The 24,629-nt window shown below is 36.5% G+C and overlaps 1 protein-coding gene across 1 annotated transcript in view; it reads left to right on the top strand.

Moving 5' to 3' along the window:
• ESR2 (estrogen receptor 2) overlaps positions 1-17,116 on the top strand; it is a 47,597-nt gene extending 30,481 nt beyond the window's left edge. The window contains exons 6-9 of the mRNA XM_015813324.1: positions 3,544-3,682; positions 4,431-4,564; positions 12,039-12,219; positions 16,937-17,116. Coding sequence (XP_015668810.1) covers positions 3,544-3,682; positions 4,431-4,564; positions 12,039-12,219; positions 16,937-17,114 — 632 coding nt within the window. The 3' untranslated portion in view covers positions 17,115-17,116. The remainder of the gene's footprint in view (positions 1-3,543; positions 3,683-4,430; positions 4,565-12,038; positions 12,220-16,936) is intronic.
• Positions 17,117-24,629: the final 7,513 nt, after the last annotated feature.

Raw genomic sequence — 24,629 nt, 5'->3', positions numbered from 1 at the left:
GATGTCCTGAATGGGGGTCCCGATGATAGTAATTTTACTTTGATCATTGGAAAATTCTAGACATTCGCATTTCAGCTGGGAAATGAATCCACTTTCACTTTTGATTACTTTCCCTGCTTATTTTGTTACTCACAGTGATGGAGGTAGAATGTGTGTAATTCTGCTGCCTCTCCAATTCAATCCATTTTTGTAGTAAATGCACTTGTTATTTTTTTTCCTCCCACTTTAAAAAAAACCCTCTGACTTGAATCCAAATATATTCATATTTAGAACAGCACTTTGAAATAAATCTGGCTTAATGTAACTGAAGTTCTACTGATTTTGATAGGTCTACCCAGTGCTTTTTTTGTTAAAAAAAAAAGGTGCCGGAACTCACATATGTCATACAACCCGCCTTGCCCACCCTACAAGGTTCCATTCAAAAAAAGTGCCAGAACTCCATTCTGGGCGTTCTATGATAAAAAAAAGCCCTGGGTCTACCACAGATATGACTACGCCTCCAAACCTCTTTTTTTTTTTTTTTACAAACATTTGTCTTTATCAGTATTGTTTCATTTGTTTCAGAGTGGCCTGTTTTCCTTATTAATCTGACTCTCAGGAGAAACACTATCTAAATTCAATCTGTATAATCAAATTGGCGTTCTGTATGTATATTGTAGGATACATCTGTGGTGTGAGAAAGTTAGAAGGCAGAATAGACGTGTGATCATATTAAAAAACTGATACTGCACATATTAACATAAACCTTTTTAGTCTGGATGAATGTTCACACAATACTCTTCTTACAAACTAGAGATGAATAACCTTTTTAGACTACACAATGAATGTCCTCTTTGAATACAGTGTCAAGGTAAAGTGTTAGTTTTAAATAAAATAAAATTTAATAAATTCAATGCAAGAATATAATTGTTGATATCCACACGTTTAGTAGTTTTAATATTTTATCTCAATAACATTTATAATTTAGTGGCAAGTTTTTAGATTTTGGAAGACTTTGAATTAACTTACAACATGATAAAAATCTGCAAGAAACAGCACAAATTAGGTAAAGAATAAGAAACCTAAAAAGACTAAAAAGGAAAAAAAATCTAATTGTACAAATACTGTTTATATTTATCTATTTATTAAAATTTTACACTATCTGGCTCTGGGCAGCTTATAGATATTTTTTAATTTAGGTTCATGCAAGTAGTAGATTTCAAATATTTTTCTAAGAATATATTTCTAAATACATGTTTTATAAAAATGTATTTAATATCCCTTTCATTACTTAATTTTTTTATTAATTGGGAACCGCACTGTAACATTTGAGAAAGTAAAACATCAGAAGGATAATTGTGGTCTCATTAGTCAAAAGCTGTAGATAAGATTAAATCTAATCTAATCTAATCTAATCTAATCTAATCTAATCTAATCTAATCTAATCTAATCTAATCTAGGCAGAACAAAAGCCACTCCAGAAATGGAACAACATATAAACTGAAGCAAGCTAGCAAATAAGCAGTAAATAAAGCAATAAAGTAATAAATAACTGAAGGAAGTGATAAATAAATAAACACTGTAGTGTTCTTACTGCTTAAATCTTCTTTCTACCATCTCATTCAATAAGAATCATTCCCTACCAGGACAGATTTTTTTTTAAAGGGAGCAATGAGGTTCATTCCACATCCTTATGTATAAATTCTTAAACCTTCTTTTTCCCCCTTCCTTTTCTCTTAAAAAAACAAAGCAAAACACTTTTTCATCTCTACCAAGATGACTTCTTAAGTGAGTGGTTGATTCTCCCATAAGGCTTTCCTTTTAATGCCAGCTAGAATAGGAGACTGCTGCTGATTCATTTCTAACTAATGTGTGTGGCTCCTGGTCTTCGACTATAACACAGATCAGGGGTGCAGGAGATCATTTGTGGTGTTCCCCATCCATGAATTTCCTAAATACGTCTCTTCTTGCCAGAGTTGTTAAGTGAATCGCTGCATTTGTTAAGTTAGCAACACAATTGTTAAGTGAATCTGGTTTCCCCATTGACTTTGTGTGTCAGAAGGTTGCAAAAGGGGATCACATGACTCTGGGACATTGCAACTTTCATAAATATGAACAAGTTGCCAAGCATTTAAATTTTGATCACATGACCATGGGGATGCTGCAACAGTCATAAGTGTGAAAAATGCTCATAACTCACTTTTTTCAGCGCCGTTGTAACTTTCAACGGTCACTAAGTGAACTGTTTTAAATCTAGGACTACCTGTATTACTGCAGAAGTTCTAGTTAAGGTATAACAGATGAAGGTTTGACAATGCATGGTAAAGGCTTATAGAGTGCTTTGGACAACGAGATGGTGACATATAAATTAATAAAGAAACAAATAAATAAATAGCTAACAGCTCTGCTGTTCTGCTGAGATTTGGGGAAGATCTTTTCCTAATCTGCAGTATTGTGGTTTATTTTTGTATGTATCTCCTTCTATTATTTCTGTCTTTCTTTATGAGCTAAAAATGTGGTGAAGTGCAGCATTGTACAAAAAGGAGACTTCGTTGCTGTTATTGTTTGCAGACTGAAAATACAAAAATAGTCTATCATTAAATTTATTACATGCATTCACTCTTCATGTTCCTAAGAAAGAACTTTTAGATAAGCAATTGGTTTCTTTATCCATCATCTTTTACCTATTTCATTTAGTAATAACTTCAGGGAGCTAAATACATATTAGTCTGGACGTGAAATGGGAGCATTAGAAGAGCATACAAAATTGCAAATTAAATGCAGAAGAAAGTGTTGAAGATTCCCTCAAAGGATAATTAATCTGATTCATGTGGATTCTAAAATACATGAAATATCAGTTGAGCTGCAGAGAAAAAATGGGAAATGAAGGCAAAATAGGGAAATACCTATTCAGGTCATAGATGTAGGATCAAATATAGTTTTGTGGTTCACTTCTTACATTGTCCCCATAAATACTTTAGCATTTTAAAGTATATAGAAGATTGACTTAATAAAAAAACAATATACTTTAAATATGTTCCATCAATTAAACAATGTTACCCTTTGGGACTCAGGATCCTTATTGCCTGGAACTATACCCCCCCCCCCCCGGAGATCCATTATGTCATTTAGGAAATTGTTAAAGACCTGGTGGTCCTTTCAGCCCTTGGGGGTAAAGGTGATTGCAGTTATGGTTTGTTTATCCTTACAGTTTTGTTCTTCAGGTAATTGTTTTTACAAAATCTTAACATGTCTGGTAGAATCCTTTACAATGGGTATCCAGTATGTATTTATTTATTAATAAATCATATTGATAAAGCCAAAATCCATATGTCTGCCACCCAGTATAGATAATAGATGAAGGAAGGAAGGCTCCATCACTTGGAATCAACAGTTGACAAACTTCTAAGAATTGAGGTCATAGATTTTCTAATTTCAAGTGAATCAAGAAGATAACTTTGAATTTTTAATAATTTATATTGTTCTAGGGACAGAGAAGGAGTGTATATTTGGTATTCATGATGTAAGTATGCCTTCTCCTTTCCTTTCCTCCTTCTTTTAAAGGCTTCATAGAGCTGAGTCTATATGATCAAGTAAGGCTTTTGGAAAGCTGTTGGTTGGAAGTATTAATGGTGGGTCTAATGTGGAGATCCATTGATCACCCAGGGAAGCTCATATTTGCACCAGATCTTGTGCTTGACAGGTGAGAATTAAGTATTGTTGGACTTGCACGTATGTTTGGAAGTTAAGATTTGAATGAAAATGCATTAACAAGCAAACCCAATCTTTTGCTCTATTCAGGATGGCCCAAATATTTTCTCCTGCATGAACTATCATGGTTAACATTCAGTTCACCCCTGCCCATCCTCTCCTGCAGATTTACTGGCAAGGCTATTAAAAGAAGCTTTACCAATTCCTTAACAAGTTTTCAGTTGGACAGGCTCTAGAAAGTATTTTGTAGCAGTCTAGTGCTAGGCTGGGCAATCTTTTTATAGCCACAAATCATTTTTTAACTTCTGCTTTTTCAGATTGCAAGAAACTGTATGGGAGGCATAGTGGTGATTTCACTAGTCAAAACAAGGCTGGAATTTTTGGTCATTCTGGAAATATGTGTGGGATGTTAGGCTGAATGAAATATAGTTATTTTAGAAGGAAGTTTTAAGCATCAGAGCAGCAAGACAGAAAAAGAAACTGTTGGAAGCAAGAAAGTTAAAAGAATATGATCGTGAATTAGATTGTAATGAAGGTATGATTTCACCTTTTATAAAATAAACAAAGATAAGAATTTTGTGTTGAACACTTACATTTAATGCTTAAAATATGTACGGTGTACATAAAATATGAATCACTGAATAGAGACCAAATATGATTGTATGTTGGAATAAAATGCAGTATTTTGGTGGAAAGCATGCTTTGTATGTCAAGTAATCCTCTGACTATTTTCAAATTAGGGATGAGGGAAAATGTGTAGAAGGAATTTTGGAAATATTTGACATGCTCTTGGCAACAACTTCAAGGCTTCGAGAGCTGAAATTGCAGCACAAAGAATATCTCTGTGTCAAGGCGATGATTCTTCTCAATTCCAGTGAGTAGAAGTTTCAGTCATGTCAAGCTGTGCTTATTATTGCGACAAAAAGTTGGCTTGTGGTAGGAAAAATTCAAAGGACACAAGAGCTGTTAACGTGAATGAAATGCTTTTCTGTTCCTTATATTATAATGGTTTTATACCTAAGATCAAGATCACTATATTGTGTCATTCTGCATGATTGTGAGTGTGCGTCCAGTTGTTTTCCTAGTTGTTTCTATGGAATTAAGTTTGTATATTCTAGATCAGTGTTTCTCCACAATCTCTGGGAGCTATTCCTTTGATTGACGTCCAGATACAAGATCTGATTATCAAATTGAGCAAGTAACTTCTTACATTAAAAAATTAGGGTGTTAAAACATATTTTTCTCTTTCAAATTGGTGTCTCCTGTTATAATACATACACATACATGTGTATGCATGTACATATAAGCTGTCTCTCTTCCATTATCAAAAGCAATAGAGGACTCTTGTCACTATCGGTTGTATTGGAGAGATGGGGCCTCTTTTATAGCCCAACAAGCCTATGAATCAGTGAGGATACAGTTGTGCTTGAGAAACTAATCATCAGAATTAAACTCAAGTGCCTATCTGGTAGAAATGTTTCTAAAAGCTTTGAAAACATATTTGTATTCAAATTTTCAATTTTTATTTTAGGAAACTTTTAGATAGCTCTCGTTGAAAGTAGGTGAATTTAAAAACCTTTTAAATGGTGTCTGAATATATGAATATGATCTTTCTTTTGGTTTACTCTTATAATTAATTATGGCATTATCTTGAATGAGGCATTCATGTGAGCCACTGTTTTTCTATTTAAAATGTACATTGGGTATTAATATTTTCAGAGTCATTTTCTTAACAACTGCTTAGTTAATTTAGCTGATTAGCTCAGCTAATTTGACTGAAAATAATCACCCTTAGTGTTTATTGTTTTGCTCTAAAGCATTTTGTCTTGGACACTTCAGTGTGTATGGAGGAACAATGTAATGGACAAAGAAAAAGTTGAATAAGCAACTATACTGAGAAGGAGATAGAGTGACAAAATGAATATATGCTGCAATGTAAGCAGAGTTGCAAATTCTTAAAGCCCTTCCATGTTGTATGCTGCCATTTATACACTGCACATAAATGCTGCTGTGCTGATTTCATGATTGCTTGCCTTCCTGGCTTGGTCTCATGATTGTTTGCTTCTGTATTGTCTCTCCAATTGCACACAATATTTTGCAAGATGAACTGGATTTTCCAAGGATTCCCAAAAAGGGAAATAGCTGAGCATTGGTGTAAAACAGCCAATCAATGCTCATTTCTTCTACTTAATCACTGTGTTTATTTTCCTACCCACCTGCCACTGCTCTGTGTTTTCAACAACAGTTCTTCTATCTTTCGTCACAAAGAGTAGAAGCATAACCTTTTCTAACATTCTTTCTCCCTGTATACACACAACCCATATGATCCTTGAGGGAGATGGCAGTATAGAAACATGAACTATAAATGAATAAACAATGTGTATTGGAGGGGCAGTTTGTAAAATATATCTTCTGATGGGACAGCTGCAAGAGTAGTTAAATCTTTTTTTGAAACTGTTAACAAATGCAAAGAAGCCAAGAAAAAAAACCCCTTGATGGCATATCAGCAAGCTATCAAAACTCTGTTCCAAGAGGCCCCTGAACTGGTCTGAACTAAAATTGGAAAGCTGTAAAGTAAGAAATAAGGCAGAATTACCAGTTATGCTGATTACCACAGTAGGAATTGTATGACTTAAAGTCACAGCCTGGTATCCTGGAGAGGGTGCCAGGCTGTAAAATATGGTTGGTTGTTTGGTTGTTGGCTGATTGATTGATTAGCTACAAAACAACTTTCTTTTTAATCTGGTGTTTTTTTCTCCCAAGATTTTACACACATAGAATAAATGTATGTATGTAATAAATACTAATAAATACATAAAATATTTATGTTTGCTGTGTTTTTTATCAGTATGATCATTTGGTCTTATGACATCTAGATTTTTTTTTATCAATGAGAGTTGTACAACTTACATTGTGACTCATAAATCAAATATTTTATTAAAAATGGTCTACTGTTCTGCTATCAGTACAATATAAATATGACTTAAATTTATGCAGTTGTAGAATTATATTAATATGTATTAAATTAATTAATTAATTAAAGTAACTAAATCTTAATGTTCATGCATTTTTTGTTCATGCATTAATTAATTAATGCATGAACATTAAGATTTAATTACTTTAATTAATTAATTAATTAATTAATTAAAGTAATTAAATCTTAATGTTCATGCATTCTGAAATGTACACCTTAGTCTATGATTTGTAAGCAAATACAGCACATTAAGAATAGCAACTTTTCTACTTGACAGATATTTTATGATATTCTTTTTGCTGGATTTTTTTTTTAAAAGAAGGAATAGATAATGTCTTCTCTCAGATCTTGTTACCAAGAATAAACAAGCATGTGTTGATAAATAACCAAAGGATCTCCTTCCTAACCCCGTCCCACTCTCCCCCAAATCTATACAACTGCAAATGAGGAATTTTGTGAGCCACATGTGGCCACCGACCCAGCTTTTTGAAAAATTCAGTCTCCCAGTCTGCCAACATTCAGCAACAATTTGGTGGACTTTGGAAGTGTGATATCCTGCTAATTCTTAGCATGAAATAAACAGCTAGACTTTTGGCTAGACTGAGCATAGTGTCATTTACAGTGCCTGCAGATGCCATTGTATGCACAACACACTCTCATAATAGCATCCACAGAATTCTAAAAATATATTAAATCTAATAGAAAAATGTTAAATTACTGAAAGCTCATGAGTTTCTGAAATCTCCTGAAATGTTTTTTTTTTTAATTTTGTGGGTTAGAGAAAGGGAAAAGGAGGTGCCCCACCAGGGTAGAGATTATAATTCAGAAGACCCTGGAGATAGGGATTAGCTGGGAGAAATGCTCTTGTACTATCCTCCTTGCTGCACAGCTGCATCCCCACCTGGACTGTAGGACCTTACATGGCGGTGCAGATGTCATCCAGCCTTCTGGGTGCAGAGGAAGGTAAATTAATGTTTCTGTGGATTGAATTCCTGGTTAGTTTAAATGGCCAAGGTGGTAATAGGAGACTGTGTCAAGAGGTAGTGAATAAATTCTTGGAATATTACCTATTAAGTTCCTAGATAAATATGACCACTAAAAATGCAGTGGAAAATTGAGATATTTTTGCATAAATAGCTGAGTGATTGGATAGATAGATAGATAGATAGATAGATAGATAGATAGATAGATAGATAGATAGATAGATAGATAGATAGATAGATAGATAGATAGATAGGCAGGCAGGCAGGCAGGCAGGCAGGCAGGCAGGCAGGCAGGCAGGCAGGCAGGCAGGCAGGCAGGCAGGCAGAGATAGATGATAGATTATATATATATATATGTGTATGTGTGTGTATGTAGATAGATAGATAGATAGATAGATAGATAGATAGATAGATAGATAGATAGATAGATAGATAGATAGATAGATAGATAGATAGATAGATAGATAGATAGATGGAAGGGCGGGCGGACAGACAGACAGACAGACAGAGATGATAGATCATATATATATATGAGAGAGAGAGAGAGAGAGAGAGAGAGAGAGAGAGAGAGAGAGAGAGAGAGAGAGAGAGAGAGAGAGAGAGAGATGAATTATAGAGATAATACATTTCCCCCAACTGAACTGTAAATCTCTTTATAGATATTTGGGCATCAGCATTAAACCAATTTGAATGGAGCAATTCCACTGGTAACATAAATAGCTTCTGTATTTGCTGTATCTGTATGTAGGTGAATTAAAGACAGAAGAATACAAACTTGTGTTGAAAATGCATAGCAGTGTGCCAACTCCTGTTTTGAATAGCTTTAGATAACTTCTCCACCTTTGCACCACAGTTAAGTGCCAGTGTAGGTCTAACTGACCTCACAGCTACTAAACAAGCTAAACTTTTAACGCTTCATTTTACTTGCCTGGAAAACTGCCAATCTGCTGCCATCCTATTCTAAGCTCCGTAAAGCTGACTCCAAAAGTGATACCTATAAATTGCAGTGACTGACGTCATTCTGTTGCCCCTTTCTTTCTTCTCATTGGTTCTCACTTTTCACCCTGAAAGGGCAACCATCTCAGCTATCAGCACATCAAAAGGCAGCCTTTCCAACTCATGCATGTTTATATAACTAGGGTTGCCAGCTAACCAGAAAGAAATTGATCTGGCTGGAATTAGTAGAGAGATTTGGAAGAATCTGTAAATTTTATCTCTGATTTAATAGATCCCTATTTAATGGACTTCACATGCAGTGGATCAGATTTCTGTCCAGTCATTTCCTCCACCCTCCATGATGGATATTTGTTGCATCTATCTATGTTAGACATTTAAATTAATTTGTGGCAATTAATGTCTTTGTGTAATGAAACATTTTTATAAAACAATGCAAATCACATTATGTGGAGTTATGATGCAAATAATGTATTTTGTGTTATGATGCAAATTGTGTATTTTATATTTAATAGACAATTGGGAATATCAGAACTCCTCCCTTCAATTAGTCTCTTAACTTGAAATTTTCCTGAACTAAGTAATGACTTATTTCACAGGCATAGCTCATAGTGCAGAGATGAAAAGGTTAGGAGCTACTAGATGTCAGCTACTTCTTTGGTCCCAGTTGTTCAGTATTATAGCCCAAGAGGGTATCTGAAGGAAACTATGGGAGGGAACTGTTCCTACTTATTAGAAAACTTTGTTCAGGTACATTTAGTACTTGATAAGATCCAGTGTGCATGTTTGCAATTTTCATATACTTTGTAACTGCAGTAAGATAGAAACATGGGTTAAACGCAAGCACTTCCTCCCCCTCCCCGCTAGTCTTCCCCCCTTTCTCTCCCACCACCATTTTCCTCTGGATTTTTGAGAAAACTTCTCAGAAATGAGGAAGTTCATTGTCACAGTTGCTGCTTCATAATGGACATAGGATTATTATTTTTTTCATTCAAGGCTAATATGGTGTCTGTTCTCAGCACTGTTTAATGGTTTTCTCTACTTTTTAAACTATATGTTCCCACCAATTTTTCATTACTTGTACATAATAATTTTACAGATGTCCTAGTAAATCATTTTGGTGACTGTTATGCCATTGTTTATAATCAGTTTCTGTGATCTTCTTGCATGAGCTGAAAATATGAACTACCGTTTCTTCTGCTTCTTTGCACAACCTGCACTTGGAATCATTTGATGATTTTTCAATTCTGGCTTTGATTGCATGAGCTTAAATAGCTTGCTCTTGCACAGCTAAAATCAACCCTTCAGTTTCTTTTTTTAAATGTTAGTTACAAGCCATTGCCTGGCTTTATTGTTATCCATTTTCCCCTAAATCTTTTGTAGAAACATACCTTGTAATACTTGTCCTTGCCAGTATTCTATTTTGTTATTACATTATTTTGATATTCAGTTTTTGTTTCCTGAACATTTAGTAAGTTCGAATTTTAAACTTGTATTGATGCTTGTTCTTGGCTGTCTTTTACATAATAGGCCAATTCATGCTTTTCTTCTTTAACAGTTAGTTTGACCTGAGGAATACCTCTGCCCCCATTTTTGAGGAGCAGGTCTAATCTAACAATATCACTATAGGAATATAATGCATAGTGAATAATCATCAATTTTCTTGTTTTTCAGTCCAAACTGTCTAGTTTGGCTTGTGTCCAGTTAATAATTCCAGCATTGTATTGTATCTCAGGTCTGTCCAAGTATTGACAGCTCTAATAGTGTTTCCTCCATTCAGTTTTGTCTAGCAATTTTTTTTTACTCTTTACATGTATTTTTTTTTACTAATCTCATTTTTAACTTCTCCACTCTTTATGTTATCCAGCTGTAGAATGCCAAGATACTTTTAGGCTTCATCCTGATGGTTCTAGACCAAATTCTATTGCTATATCTTTGCTAAAAAGTCAATGTTTTCAATTACATTTGTCAATGCTGCTAACATCGGATGTTCTTGCTTTGACAACAGATGGAAATGTAGCCATCTTTTCTCTTTCGCTTTTAGAGTTAGATGGTGCTGGGAGGGGGGAGTCCAGCTAGTCATAACAACAATAACTCAGCTGTGGGAATCAAGGTTATTGCGCCCAGAGCTTATAAAGATTTGGCGGGCTGGAGAGCTGGGGAGAAAGCCCGCACTTCAAGCTAATTGGGGAATGTGATTTATGACTGTTAATTGGAGGAGGGAATTGTGCTTTGCTACTTTGTGTGGGGGGGGGATTCAGTTTTTGGCTTTAACGGTGTAGTGCTGATACTTTGTTTCTCAAATAAAAGATTCTTTAAGGTAAACAATGCCTCGAAGTTCTTTTAAAGAGTTTCATCTGTTGGAACCATGACAACATTATTATTATTATGATCTGTCGAACAGTTGGCCAAATGTTCAGACTGGTTTTTGTCCGCCTATTGAGTCCTTCCCAAGGACCTGGGATATGTGGAAGTTTGACGATGTTAGATTGTAGGATGAAAGCTGTTCTGAGTAAAGCTGCCTTTTGCAATTTACTGATGGTGAATTTATCAATGCCAATGGTGTTCAAGTGGTGTTCCAGTTGTTTTGGGATTGCACCCAAGGGGCCTATTGCTATTAGTACTATACTACTACCTTTGCTTTCTTTACCACAGTCATTCTATTTCTATTTGCAGGTTTTTTATTTTATTATCTTCTTTCTCTTCTATTTTGCTGTCTTCAGGTACTGCCACATCCACTATACAGACTTTTTTTGTCTTTCTTATCTACAATTGTTAAGTCTGGGGTGTGACAGGTGCCTGTCTGTTTGAAATCTAAAGTCCCAGAGCACTGTAGCCTTTTCATTTTCTATTACTTTATTTTATGGTCCCACCAGTTCTTCCCTGCAGGCTAATGATATTTCTATCAGATATTCTGATGGACCATTTTTGTTACTTTGTTATGGTGTTGTTTGTGGTCAGTCTGTGCAATCTTCTTGCAGCAGCTAATCAGGTGAATCTATTGTTTCTTCAGCTTCTTTGTAGAGGCAGCACTTGCTCTCTGTTGCTTTCTTCTCAATTCTGGCTTTGTATGCATTTGTTCTTGTGGCTTGGTCTTGTGCAGCCAGAATTAGCTATCTCTTTCTTCAGCTTTTCTGATATTATTATTATTATTATTATTATTATTATTATTATTATTATTATTATTATTATTAGTAGTAGTAGTAGTAGTAGTAGTAGTAAGGCTCTAGCTTAGTTACAGAGTAGTTGCTCTATATGTAAAGATGTCTAGGTTTGGTTCCCAGAATCTTCAGGCTGAGTTGAAAACATTTATATTTCTCACTCATTGTGAACAATATAGACCCAAGAGGAATAATGTTTAATTCAGATTTAATCATAGGAAGGGAAGGGGGATTCCTAATAACTAGTTAACATTGATTTTTGCTACTCTTGTGTAGGCATGTATCCACTATCATCTTCTACAGAAGAACCTGAGAGTAACAAAAAACTGGGCCATCTGCTAAACTCAGTGACAGATGCCTTGGTGTGGGTCATTGGAAAGAGTGGGGTCCCTTTACCCCAACAAACAACTCGCTTGGCAAATTTGTTGATGCTACTTTCTCATGTTCGGCATGCCAGGTAAGACCATTCTAGATGATGTTGGAGATGTCTTCTTGCAACATTAACTTTTTTTCCTATGAGTGTGAAGGAGGAGAGATCATTTCCTTGCGTTACTTTTTATTTCTGCTTTTGTTTCTCCTTATGAATTATTTCATATCTTTTTTACATATGTTGGCTATTGATGTAACTGTAAATATAGAATTTATGGATAATATAAATAGCAATTTCTCTGCATAATACATCATCTGTAACACTTATATATCCATTGTATATTGGATACTATACTATTATATTCTGAATTGTCTTATAAACAAAGTGTTCTGCTTAGAAAAAGCAGCATTTTTCTGGACTGTTGCTGAAGACCAATAAGTAACTAAAGCTATTGCATGTTAGCTTTCCAAAGAAAAAATGTATGCCGCTTCTCAAAGGCCTCTTAGTTTTTTTTGAAACTTTAAAAAAGTTTAAATGATAAAAACGTGCCTCAGTTTCCATTTAATCCAACACATTATCTGTGGAATTTTATTTTTTAATGACAGAATATTCAGGCATGCAAATAGTGTCATTTGACACAGATGATTTGTAATTCTGTACATTTTAAGGATATATTGAATTGAAATGTTAAGTTAAACTAAAACATAATTTTGAGCGTTTATGGGTATATATAAATAAAAAAGAAGACATTTATTTTTAAGAAGTCAGTCAAAATTAAACTAATATAAATGTCCATTAATATTATGGATTATATATATTTTGCAATTTCAAGAGTGCTGGGCTGAGCAGTGTTTTTACTTAATTATTTTTAAACTATTAAAAATTATGGTACCAAATAATACAAAATTCATGGAAGGCAATGCCTTCTATGATGTGATAATAGTTATCTTTTCCCGAAGAAACCTTCATTCAGAAATTTTGCTTAAAAAACACAAGGCCAAGTTCAAGTTGCTGAAATATACTCGGCTGCCAAAGCTGATAATTAAATGTTTTAGGAGTACTTGAAAGAAAAGTGCATCCTACTGTACAAAAATACCATATTGTTCAATTATTAAAATGTTTAGACCTTTACACAGTCCCATGCCCAGAAATACTTTATTGCAACATTTAATGGCAAGTTTATACTATTGAAGTGTTTGTTACGTCTAAATTGTATACATCACTGACTGTAACAGCAGTGGATACACAGTGGGACTTCAATAAAAATTAGTCTCGAACAATTTTGCACACATTGTACAGAGCAGAATGTTCAAGGATTCCAATGATTTGGGAGAGACCATCCGTTGGAATTAGGTGGCTAATACATTTAAGTAAATAAGCAACCTTGGTGAATCAAATCCCAGTCTTTTGTCAGCTTGCCATTTCTAGGGCATTCTTTAAAAGAACAACCTTCTGTGCAAAGGCCTTTCAGAAGCTAATGCTCTCCTTGAAACACCAAGTATTTGAACAGCTATCCAGACTCCACCTAGGTCAGTGATGGCGAACCTTTTAGAGACCGAGTGCCCAAAAACTGGCCCCGTCCCTGCTCCACCCCCCCTGCTCCCGTCCCCTGCCCCCCGCCCCCTGCCCTGCCCCCCCGCCTGCCTGCAGGGCCACTCACTGCCTCCAGGGCCCGCCGCAGATCGCCCAGGCAACCCAGCAGCACTATGGCGGCCACACCCTCTGCCCGCGCCCTGCAGCATCAACTGTGCATGATGGGATGTGACGGCAGAGTCTTGTCTACGTTGCCTGGCTGCCATGTCCTTGGCTGTGCTGCTCTGGGTGGGCCACGCTCAGGGGCGACTCTCCTTCAGGGAGGCTGCTGGAGAGGAGGGTGTCACGGGGGGAGGCGAGGCTGGGGCAATGGCACGTGTGCCCACAGAGAGGGCTCCGATTGCCGCCTCTGGCACCCGTGCCATAGGTTCACCACCACTGACCTAGGTTAAAGAAAAGACAAACCATAAGGAAGAGAGAATTAGCCCAGTTTGGTTGGCTAGAGTTGGCTTGGACTGTAACCCATAGAGGTATCAGTTTAATGAACATCTAAATCTAAAAAAAAAAAAAGGCATGCAGGTTCTATTGCTGTCCTTGGATGCACATAACTCGCTCCGGCAAAGAGGACGGGCTCTGTTATTCAGAGATTCTATACAGGTAGTCCTCGACTTACAACCGTTCATTTAGTGACTGTTCAAAGTTATAACAGCACTGAAAAAAAGTGAGTTATGACCGTTTCTCATAGTTACAACTTTTGCGGCATCCCTATGATCATGTGATCAAAACTCAGTTGCTGGGCAACTGGTTCATATTTATGAGCGATGCTGTGTCCCAAGGTCATGTGATCCCTTTTTGTGACCTTCTGGCAAGCAAAGTCAATGGACAAGCCAGATTCACTTAACAACCGGGTTACTAATTTATCAACTGCAGTGATTCACTTAACAACTGAGACAAGAAAGGTCGTAAAGTGGGGCAAAATTCACTTAACAAATGTCTTACTTAACAACAGACATTTTTGGGCTCAATTGTGGTCGTACATCGAGGACTACCTGTACTTCTGGTTGTCAGGCTTGAAAAGAAAGAAAGAAAAAGAAAGAAAAATCAACAATGATAACAGGTAGTTGCTAGAAGTGTGTCTTTGGTGATATAATTCCCTAAGCAAAGCACTGCTACCCAGAAAGCTCTCCCCATCTCAATGGAAGAAATGCAGGGAAGCAGAGACAGCTCTACCATCAAAAGAATAAAGTTGCTTATTCAGGGAGTGCTTCTCAACCTTGGTGGTTTTAAGATGTGGGGACTTTAATTTCCAGAATTACCCAGCCAGCTATAGAGGCAAATCTTATTTGTGTTGCTTATCAGAACTAAAACAACTCGATTCACCCTCAGTCTTTCAAAATAGCTGAAAAACAATGCCATTAATAATCCTCATTTTATTTCTTGCTGAAAGAGCAGATTAATTGTGATTAGATTACCTGGTTCTTTTTTTTTTTTTTCAAACTCTTCTACATAGCTCTTCCATGTGCGTTGTTTATTTTGTGATGGCAATGAAAGACTGCTCAGTGGTTGTGTTAAAACATTGACCTGGCACTGGAAAATTTATTGATACTTTTTAAAGGACACATTAAAAAAGGTTGAGTCATTACGTGGAATTGGCTTAATGAATATTGACTTTTCCATCAGTGAAAGTAAGAAATAGCACAAGCCGGCTTTTGGCTTATTTTGCATTTTATAGAAACTTTTCCATTAACCCAATTTCTGACTGCTCAGAAACTGAGAAAAACATTGTTTCAAAATGGTAACTGACCAGCAGTATTTGGACAGACCTTATTTCAACCAGTAAACTACATTAGCCAGAATGATAATTTGCATTTTAAATTCTCTTCTTCCACTTACTTTACTGGATAAATAGCAGTTAGATCTAGGATTTCCAATGTGTCCATAAGGTATATGAGCTCCATCTAACCTTCCTGTTCTTTCCCCTCCAAATCAAGTCTTTGTATATATCCAGTCATTGGTTTTCATACACCCAGTAATTTATAGAAAATGAAGAGTTTTTCCATCAGTCCTCTTTGTGTTGTTCCAAATCAGCTCGCAGCTTGCTTATCCTTGTGACATTCTTCATTTCAAGAACTGAAATGGTCACATTCTGGATCTATTCTGTCTTTTCTGAAACCAGAACTACACAATGTGATGGCTTGGGGGGGGTGGCCTGTTTTTTTTTTGGCTTTGATCTTGCTTCCCCCCTGCCTCCTAGCTCTGGGATACAAGCTGATTCTTTCTCAATAGCTGTTGCAATCTAACTACATTAAAAAAGAAACAGAGACAAACTGATTAATTGAACTTCAGGCATGTGGTCAGGAGGTTAGGTAAGCCTGTCACTGTGAGTTTGTCCTTTTTATGATAAGAGTTGGGTTTGTTCTCAGCTGCCATTCCTTTTCTTATTTTCTTATCATGTGTGTTTGCTTGGGTTTTATACTAAGCGTGCTGCCCAGAGCCACAATTGTGAGAACCCCAGAAACTCCTGGTGGCATATTTGCTTGAGTCCTGTTTTTGAATTTTTCTACTGATCACCCAGAGAAAGGACTATTGCATCCTAGTCTTTCCTGTTCAATGTTAGTCTTTCAAGTCTGCTAGAAGTTAGCTTCACAATAGTTCATGGGATAAAGTGGTTTATGAGGGAAATGAAATGTTTATATGTATGAAAATGTCTATTGATAATGCTGTCTCATCTCCAGAATGAGTTTCCAATGCTGTAGAAGTGGAGCTTGTAGTGAAATTCCTCTGGGTGCCATGACAAAGAAAAATAACATTTTAGAAGATCAAATGATAGTCCAATCTTTCATAGTGGTCCTGAATGCATTCATGAAGTATTTAACAATTTCAATTTTATTTTATAAATTTTATTTCAAGTGTTTTTCTGTTTTGAAGTTTTATTTTTTTTAAAGTTTTTAATGTTAACTTTTTATTAATTTTAATATTCTAAATCCATTTTTGTTTTGCATTTCTGGCAAGATCTCAGGAGTTAGTGGTTTCTCCTTTATTGGAATTATTCAAGCAAAGTGATCCTCTATCAAGGATGCTGTTGTAGAATTCCTGCATTGAGAAGGGAATTGGTCTAGATAATCTAAAAAATACCTTCCAATCCTTATATTCTGTTATGCAACATTGTGCAGTTGTGTGGATCATTTAAAAGTCTTGCTGTTCCTGTCCTAGAGCACCTCTGTATTTTAAATCTCAGGACTTCTTTCTGATCGCAATGTTTTCTTTACAGTAACAAAGGGATGGAGCATCTTCTTAGTATGAAGTGCAAGAATGTAGTGCCAGTCTACGATTTGTTGCTGGAGATGCTCAATGCTCACACTGTCCGCAGTAACAAGAAAACACCCGTCTCCAATCTTGAGAATAGCCCATTGGAACCAACAGAGACAACAGATGGAATTCAGCAGTGATTTCATAGAAGTCAAAATCCAGGAAATACCCAAAGAAAAAAAGAATTAAGAAATATCGAGATCAAAACTTTGGATATTCGCTGTTAAAAGCAAACTACAGCATCTTTACAATTTTTACTGGACCATTTGTTAATCTTTTTCAGACTGAATGTTGTCTGTCAACTTAGACGGTTTTAGAAAAGCCCCATGTGGTTGGAACTGAACAAACAGCTGATGATTTATGGTTTTATCAAATGTTGCATTTCTGGAGTGCCTTCTAGAGGAGACTGTTTAACTGCCAAAACAGCCTTAAGCTTCATGGTATCCTAGGTAGATGCCAATATAAGCTTTTTTTTTTTGCTTTTTTTAAAGGAGAGCTGGACAACTCAAAAACCTAAGATCTCACAAATGAATATCTGTCAGGGCAGAAAGAGAGGCAACTTCTGATAAGAAACTGAGTAGTTTGACATGACGCTGTTCATCAATGCATCAAGCTGCACATTTGAGCAAACAGGAGAAACTGCTTGCATTAAAAATGCATGTCGTTCAGCTTGTTAATTGCAATGGACATTAATATGTTTTTCCATTGTGCAAATGTACTTTAGATAAATTGGTAAAGGGGAATAATGAGCAGGTCTTCATATTTAATTGCAAAGCCTTGGTTTGGAGCGTTTGTTTCTAGATTCATTCTGATAAAATGAACTGGAAGCATTTTAAAGCCCCAGTTTGTCTTGACTGCTATCTAAGCATTTACCATGCATTTGGGTTCCATGTTCAAGTACCTGTGGCTTTATTTCCTCTTAGAAGCTTGTACAATATACTGCTATTGTTGTGAAGGAATTATTGCAATGAATATTCAGCATTTGTGAATAGTGATGTAATATTTGAAGTACTAAAGATCAAAATAATTATGGTTATTTTATATGAATAAGAAGAGATTCAGGTGTTTATAGACAAACCTGGAAGTACAAAATTGGAAATGGAGGACCAAACAGAATGTGTCTGATCAACCACCCTATGCATGTCCATGTGCCAATCCATCAGCCCTGTCATTCATATTCATGTATCCTTACCAGCTTCTCATTGTAGGAGGCAGCTCTACACAAATATATAAAAGGTAGTCAAAGCTGATGGCATAATTAAGGACAGTTAAGGAATTGTGCATGCATTATTGTCCCATATGAATACCTAAATGCATACATTATTCTAAAGCTTGCAGAATGATCTGCGTCATATGTGAGTTTTGTATGCAAGGGCTTGGGATATTCAGTAAAGGTTCTGCAAATAGTCCATGTGAAAAGCACCATAGATAAGTAATGACAAAAATTATGTGAGACTGCCAAATCTTGGAGTTTTAAGCAATTAACTACTTTAAAATTGAATAATGAGAATTAATCGGGAGGAGAGATTTTAACGGATACTTGAGAAGATTGTGGATGCGTCTTGAAGCTCCCATGTTGTTGACCTTGGGTTTATTCAATGGTCCTTTATCAGCTTTTTATTTCAATGTAGCATTTTTTTTTATTATGGAGAGTTGTTTGTGAGTTAGTGTTGTCTTCTGGTGACTGCCAGGACAAGTCCCTGCCGTTTTCTTGGCAAACTTTTTCAGAAGTGGTTTACTGCTTCTTCCTAGGGCTGAGAGTGACTGGCCCAAGATGACCTAACTGACTTTATGCCTAAGGCAAAACTACAACTCACAGTCTCCTAGTTTCTAGCCTGGTGACTTAACCACCACACCTGGTTCTTGCTGATCACAGTGTAGTGATTAGCATAAAAATAAAAGCTGAGAACAATCAATCTATGGAAACATCAAATCCAGTTCTATACATATAAAATAATTTAGATGTGCTCAGCTGCCTGGTGTAATTTGACACATCAATGGGCTTTTGCACTTTTATTTTGAACACGTACTTTCAGTCTGCTATTTACTGTATGGAACAAAGTATAGAATTGGAATCTAGAGCAGGATAATGGAAGTCCTCAGGAGTCCAGTAGTCAACCACTTCAGATTTGGTTCAGAGCATTTATCCCACCTCTTCAGCTGGCACAGAAGGGGTGGGTGGGACTAAAATACAGGTAGTCCTCGAGTTACGAGTGCAATGGAGGCTGCCCATTCCACTCGTAACTCGAAAACTCATAGAGTGAATCTTGTACCTTGAACGAGATTACTCCCTTGCTTGTTAAAACGCACGTGGCTCATTAAGCGAACATGAGATATCTCAGGGTGGGGAAGGCCATGGAAGGTCTAGTGATGGAACAGATCCCCAAGGCCTCCCTGACCCACTAAGATACTGCATGCTTCCCCCTCCCTTCTTGCCGTACCGGACTCACCTAGAAAAGATCCATCTCCTCTCTGCCACGGTTCCTGCTGCCACCCGGATCTGAGGCTGGGGGATGCTTCTGCGGCCCCTGCAGGCCGATCCAGGCTCTGGAGGCCTTTTCCAGGCCGCTGCCACCTAGCTTTGAAGCCAGGGAACACTTCTGCGCCTCCCGTGGCCCGATCAGGCCTGGAAATTGTTTCCGGAGCCCAGATCAGGCTATGAGGGGCACAGAAGTGGGCCATCGGGAGGCACAGAAGCGGGCCACGGGGGGCACGGAAGCATCCCCTGGCCTTAGATCCGGGCCACAGCAGCCTGGAAAAGGCCTCTGGGGCCACAGTCCAGCCTCCAGAGGCATGTGGGAGCATCCCCCAGCTTCGGTTTCATTCTCTGTTGCAGAGGCCTAAATTACTATGAGATCATGTGAGATCAGTGGCATGAGATCTCACCCCACTTATCTCACATGATCTTGCGTTACTTTAGGCCTCCATTCTCTGCAAATGCACCAACGGCCTGGAGCAGCCAAGAAAGCAAAGGATCTCGATCTTCACAGAGTGAGTATTAAAGGCCTGGTGCCTCGGGAGACCCGGGCGGGGGTGGGGAGGGAGGGAATAACCAGGATGAATGTTGCAGAGCCACTGCAGTCACTCATAAGGGCGAACAACTGCCGTGGTGGTGCAATATTCGTAACTTCGGGGCTTGCTCATAAGCACTAGGGGGCGCTCATCACGTAACTTTGAACAAGCATTAAGTGAACGTTCGTAACTCGGGGATTATCTGTAGAAACTAATTTTTAGTTTTGCTTTAGAGAAGTTTTTCTCAACCTTGACAACTTTATGATGTCTGGATCTCAACTCCCAGAATACTCCCCATGCTGTCTGGAAAATTCTGGGAATTGAAGTCCACACATCTTAGAGTTGCTAAATTTTAGAAACACTGCTGTAGGAAACCCAAAGTAGGGAATAGAAATTTTGGCTGAAACTTTTCTGTGCGCTTATGGAAACAATGGTGCAAATGACAAAATTCAGTTTCAGTGTTTGGGGTTTATAGTTTGCAGCAGAAAGTTCAACATTGTAATTTTCCCAATGTCTGATAAATGCATGTTTTTCTCAATTAGACTTCATGCATTTTTCACTATAGCACCCAACTGTGCATGTGATAACATCAGGAATGGCAGAATTTAAGAACAGAGTTTGGGGGTGAGCTTATCAATTCAGCTTGATTCCCCAGTGTTCTCTGGTTCCTACTTTCATTTTTATCTTGAGGAAAGAAAACATAAAAATCAAATAGGGTAAATAAAGTATAAGAGAGCCCACAACCATTCTTGCAAAATAGAGTTCTTTGTCCATTGAGGTTGATGCCATAACAAATTTGTCCATCTGCAAAGGGGCATCAGACTCCTTCGAAGTTTCTGCAACAGTGAAATATGGCTACATTTCAGGATTAATCCAGCTAAACCTCTTTTGTCTCTGCCCAAAGTACTTTACTGGATTTTTTTTTTGCTAGATGTTTTCATTGCCTTAAAGAAACATTTCTTTGTTCTCTTATTAAAGGAACACCTTTAATTTTCACCTGAAAAGCTTTAGCTTTGCTCCTTTCTTTCATGAGCAGCAACTGTTGTATGCCTTCAATTGTGTCATTGTTACAGATCTCCACCTAGATCAAATAAATGGGTTAATTTAGAAATACTGTATGTGAGCAATTCAAAAATTTTGAAGATGTTGAAGTCAGAATTATTTTTAGAATGTTATTACATAGTTCACAGTTCAAAACAACTTCACAACAAGAATATGTATTTTCAGAAAAATGTAGCCAAAAATTGAAAGAAAAATTCTCCTCAAAATGTATTTATTCTAGGGGGAACTTATTTTCAAAAAGCATGGATGCTAGGCAAATGTGTATAAATATGTGTTCCTTAAAGAAAGAATACCCCCATTTGTACATATCGACAAAGATATTTACAAATAATGTGTGACTCTTCTACTTAATTAAGAATGAAATCAAAGAAAACTTGCAACCAGAAAGATGAGAAATTTGATAGAATTGTTATGTGAGAAAGATGGGCAGATTCAAAATTCGATATTTTTTTTTAGCTTTACCATGTGATACACAGTTGTATAAAATGGAAAGGAACTATTAAGGAAATGGCATTCCCCATGTTCCCTTCATCTCTGCAGTTTTTTTCCTCATTCTCATCATCAATTCATCTATTCATTACACTTCCCCATATAGTGTCTTTCTCTTCATTTTGCTTTGTTTACCTTATAGGAACAATTATATAGACACCAAATGTTTTATTTGGCACTATTAAGCAATTACGGGATTTGTTCTTAGACAGTACTGCATTTGGTTATTACTGATGTATCTAGTGTTTGATCTGTGGTAGCACATTTACACATTGCCGTTTGTTTTTACAGTCACCCATTGACCAATTTATTGTGTGTAGATGTATCTGTGAAGGTATTGTAAGGAAATACTTCTGAAATTTATCTCAGGAACGTCTGGAGGACATGTAAGTTTATTGCATCAATATGTTAAAATTGTTTTTTTTTAATGTAATAGGAAAATAAGATAATATTTTAAAAAATCATCGGCTAAACATAACGATTGAAGGAATTTAATAGAGAAATGCAAAAAAGGCAGTCACGCATTTTTTGTCCATGAATTGACTGAGCCTTTGTAAAATATGGAATGAATAGGACAAGGTGTCTATGGAGCTTCTCAATCATCCAGGTCATGGTTGTCCCAAAGGTGCTTTTTTCCAAAACGTAACTGGATTTCCTTGGTTTTCTTCTTTGCAAATGTTTCACTTCCTATCCAAGAAGCTTTTTCAGTTTGGAGGGGAAATAGGAGAAGATAGAATAGATGTGAAGGCTGTGCATAAAATATAATTCTTCAATAATGCAAAAATACTAAGAGTGTTCAAATTCTTGAGAAGCTTAACTTTTATTCCTATATCAAGATTGAAAATTTGTGGGCAATCTTTATTAAAATCTCAGAAATTTTAAGAGATAGTTAAATAAGATTTCCAGTATTTGTGATGAAACAGTAAATTATACAGACTGAGAGCTTTCTTGAGTATTGTCCATAGTCACAATGCCAGATTTCTTTTAAACTACATATGTTAACTCTGGAGAATGCATGTTCCAAAGCTTTAATCCATTTAGTACAATAATTTCTGGACTATTCTTGGGGTTCTCAGAAGACAGAAGAACTATTTGGAGATGCATGGACCAAATGAAATATTTCTGCATGCCAGGTACATATCTTATTAAAGAGTTAATGTTGCCTTTAAAACCATGTGCAGATATAGAATATTCCCAATACATTAGTGTTACAACTCTCAAACTCACATTTGGCTACCAACATCTTCCCCATTTTTCTGTTTTCTAATATATTTTAATTGGTTATCTGCCATCCAGTCTTTTTTGACTACAGTGATCCCATCAATATTCTCCAAAATTTACATTGCAATATTTTATTGGCTTGTATGGGATGTAGAGAATATTAATTCATTGTTTGTGGGCATAGATTTCAGCATGCAATTCCTGAGAGCACATATGGAAGTATTTGATGTATCTTATGTGCATTTATTTTATTAACATTTGCATTAGAAATCCACAACAGGCAACTTGAGTATGATTATTATCACTGAAAGAAACCCAGTGACTTCTAATATAGAAGGACAATGACATTATTATAACTCTATAAATAAAAGAGAACAGCTTTTCTGAAATTATTGGCCTTCCAAACAAATTCTGAGACAATTAATTCCTCTTAAACCTTAATCCCTTGTGTAGTCTCCTTTAAAATCAACAGGACAAACTTGAGATAAACATAAGTGAAGAAAGGTAGATGGAAAGAGTAAGGGGATTCTTCAAAAAAGTGACAGAAATGCATTCTCAAGATACACTTTACTTCTTTGGGGAGATGCAAAAATTGTTTAACCTTGCACAACTTTGAAATGATTAAAAAGAAGCTTCATGGTTGTACCTGTGGGAAAAAAATTCTGTCACCCTATCAAATTATGTTTTCTGACCTGTTGGGATGACTTGAAAGGAGTTTGAAAAGATTTGGGGGCTGGAAAGATCAATTTGATGACTTAACCCTAATCCTAACCCAGTCAATGCATTGGCACTCTTAACTAACAAATTATCTTCAGATAATGTGTTTTTATATAAGACCCAATAGATAACAAAATCCCAAATTGCATACATTTTGAATCATGGTTGAAAAATGGCCTTGGGAACCAGACGTAAGGTCCAATCTGGAGCCCTGCTTGGTCTAGTGGTTGATCAAAATACAAGAGCAGTTGGCTATTTCTAAACCTTGGTGTTTTGGCAGGTATTTCGTTGTGGATCTGCATCGTTTCACTGCTCTTTTCCCACTTCAATGCTTATCACAATTATTTAGAAAATAAAGTCCTTTAAATGAATGAGCCTTGTTTGCACAAAATGGAGTTTAAAGATATCTGAATTCTGTAGTCCCTGCCACGTGCCTGCATAGCATTCCTTGCCTACGGTGTTTTGTAAACCATAAGATAACTATGAACATGTACTTTCATTGTTAGCGGCTTGAAAACTGAAATGTTTTTGGAATTATTTTTGGTGCCTTTCCAAGTATTTTGTGAACATAAGCCAAATTTGGGATAAGGTGTGAAATCTGACACTTTTTCAGCTGCTTTTACAAATGTAGAGCTTGTCCCTCTTCTCCCCCCCCCCAAAGTAATGTGTTTGTAGGATGTAAGTGATAAATAAAAAACAATATTCTATAAGGTCCTTGTCTTTTTCATTCTTCTTAGTTTATTATATAGTTTAGACTCTTTATTTCCCCGTGTTATAGTGGTTGACCTTTAAATTTTGCCATTCTGGTGAGAAAAATATTTAAGAGGTGGAAATCTCAATTTAAAAAAAGGCCTCAGCACAGCCAGGAATTCAATAGGCAGCTTTACACCTGGGTGAATCACCCTTTTTCTGTTACTCTTGGTGATCACAGGTCTGTTACTGAAGTTGCATTGCATGAATTTTTACTGTATTTTTTAAAGAAACAACAAGTAAACTTATTGTGTTTAAAATGCAAGTCAAAGTTCCTCAATCCCCCCAGTTACAAACGAGTTAGGCCAAATGCCATTCTCAGCTACTCTAGTGACACCACTGTATCAGAACCACGTGAAAATAAAAGTAATGAAAATAAGTGCTGTCCGTATTACCACAAATGT

This window comes from Protobothrops mucrosquamatus, unplaced genomic scaffold, assembly GCF_001527695.2.
Source record: "Protobothrops mucrosquamatus isolate PMUCROS unplaced genomic scaffold, P.Mucros_1.0 scaffold153, whole genome shotgun sequence".
NCBI classification, from domain to species: Eukaryota; Metazoa; Chordata; class Lepidosauria; order Squamata; family Viperidae; genus Protobothrops; species Protobothrops mucrosquamatus.
The sequence above is the reverse complement of the archived record's forward strand: the minus strand, read 5'-3'. Positions and strand labels throughout refer to the sequence as shown.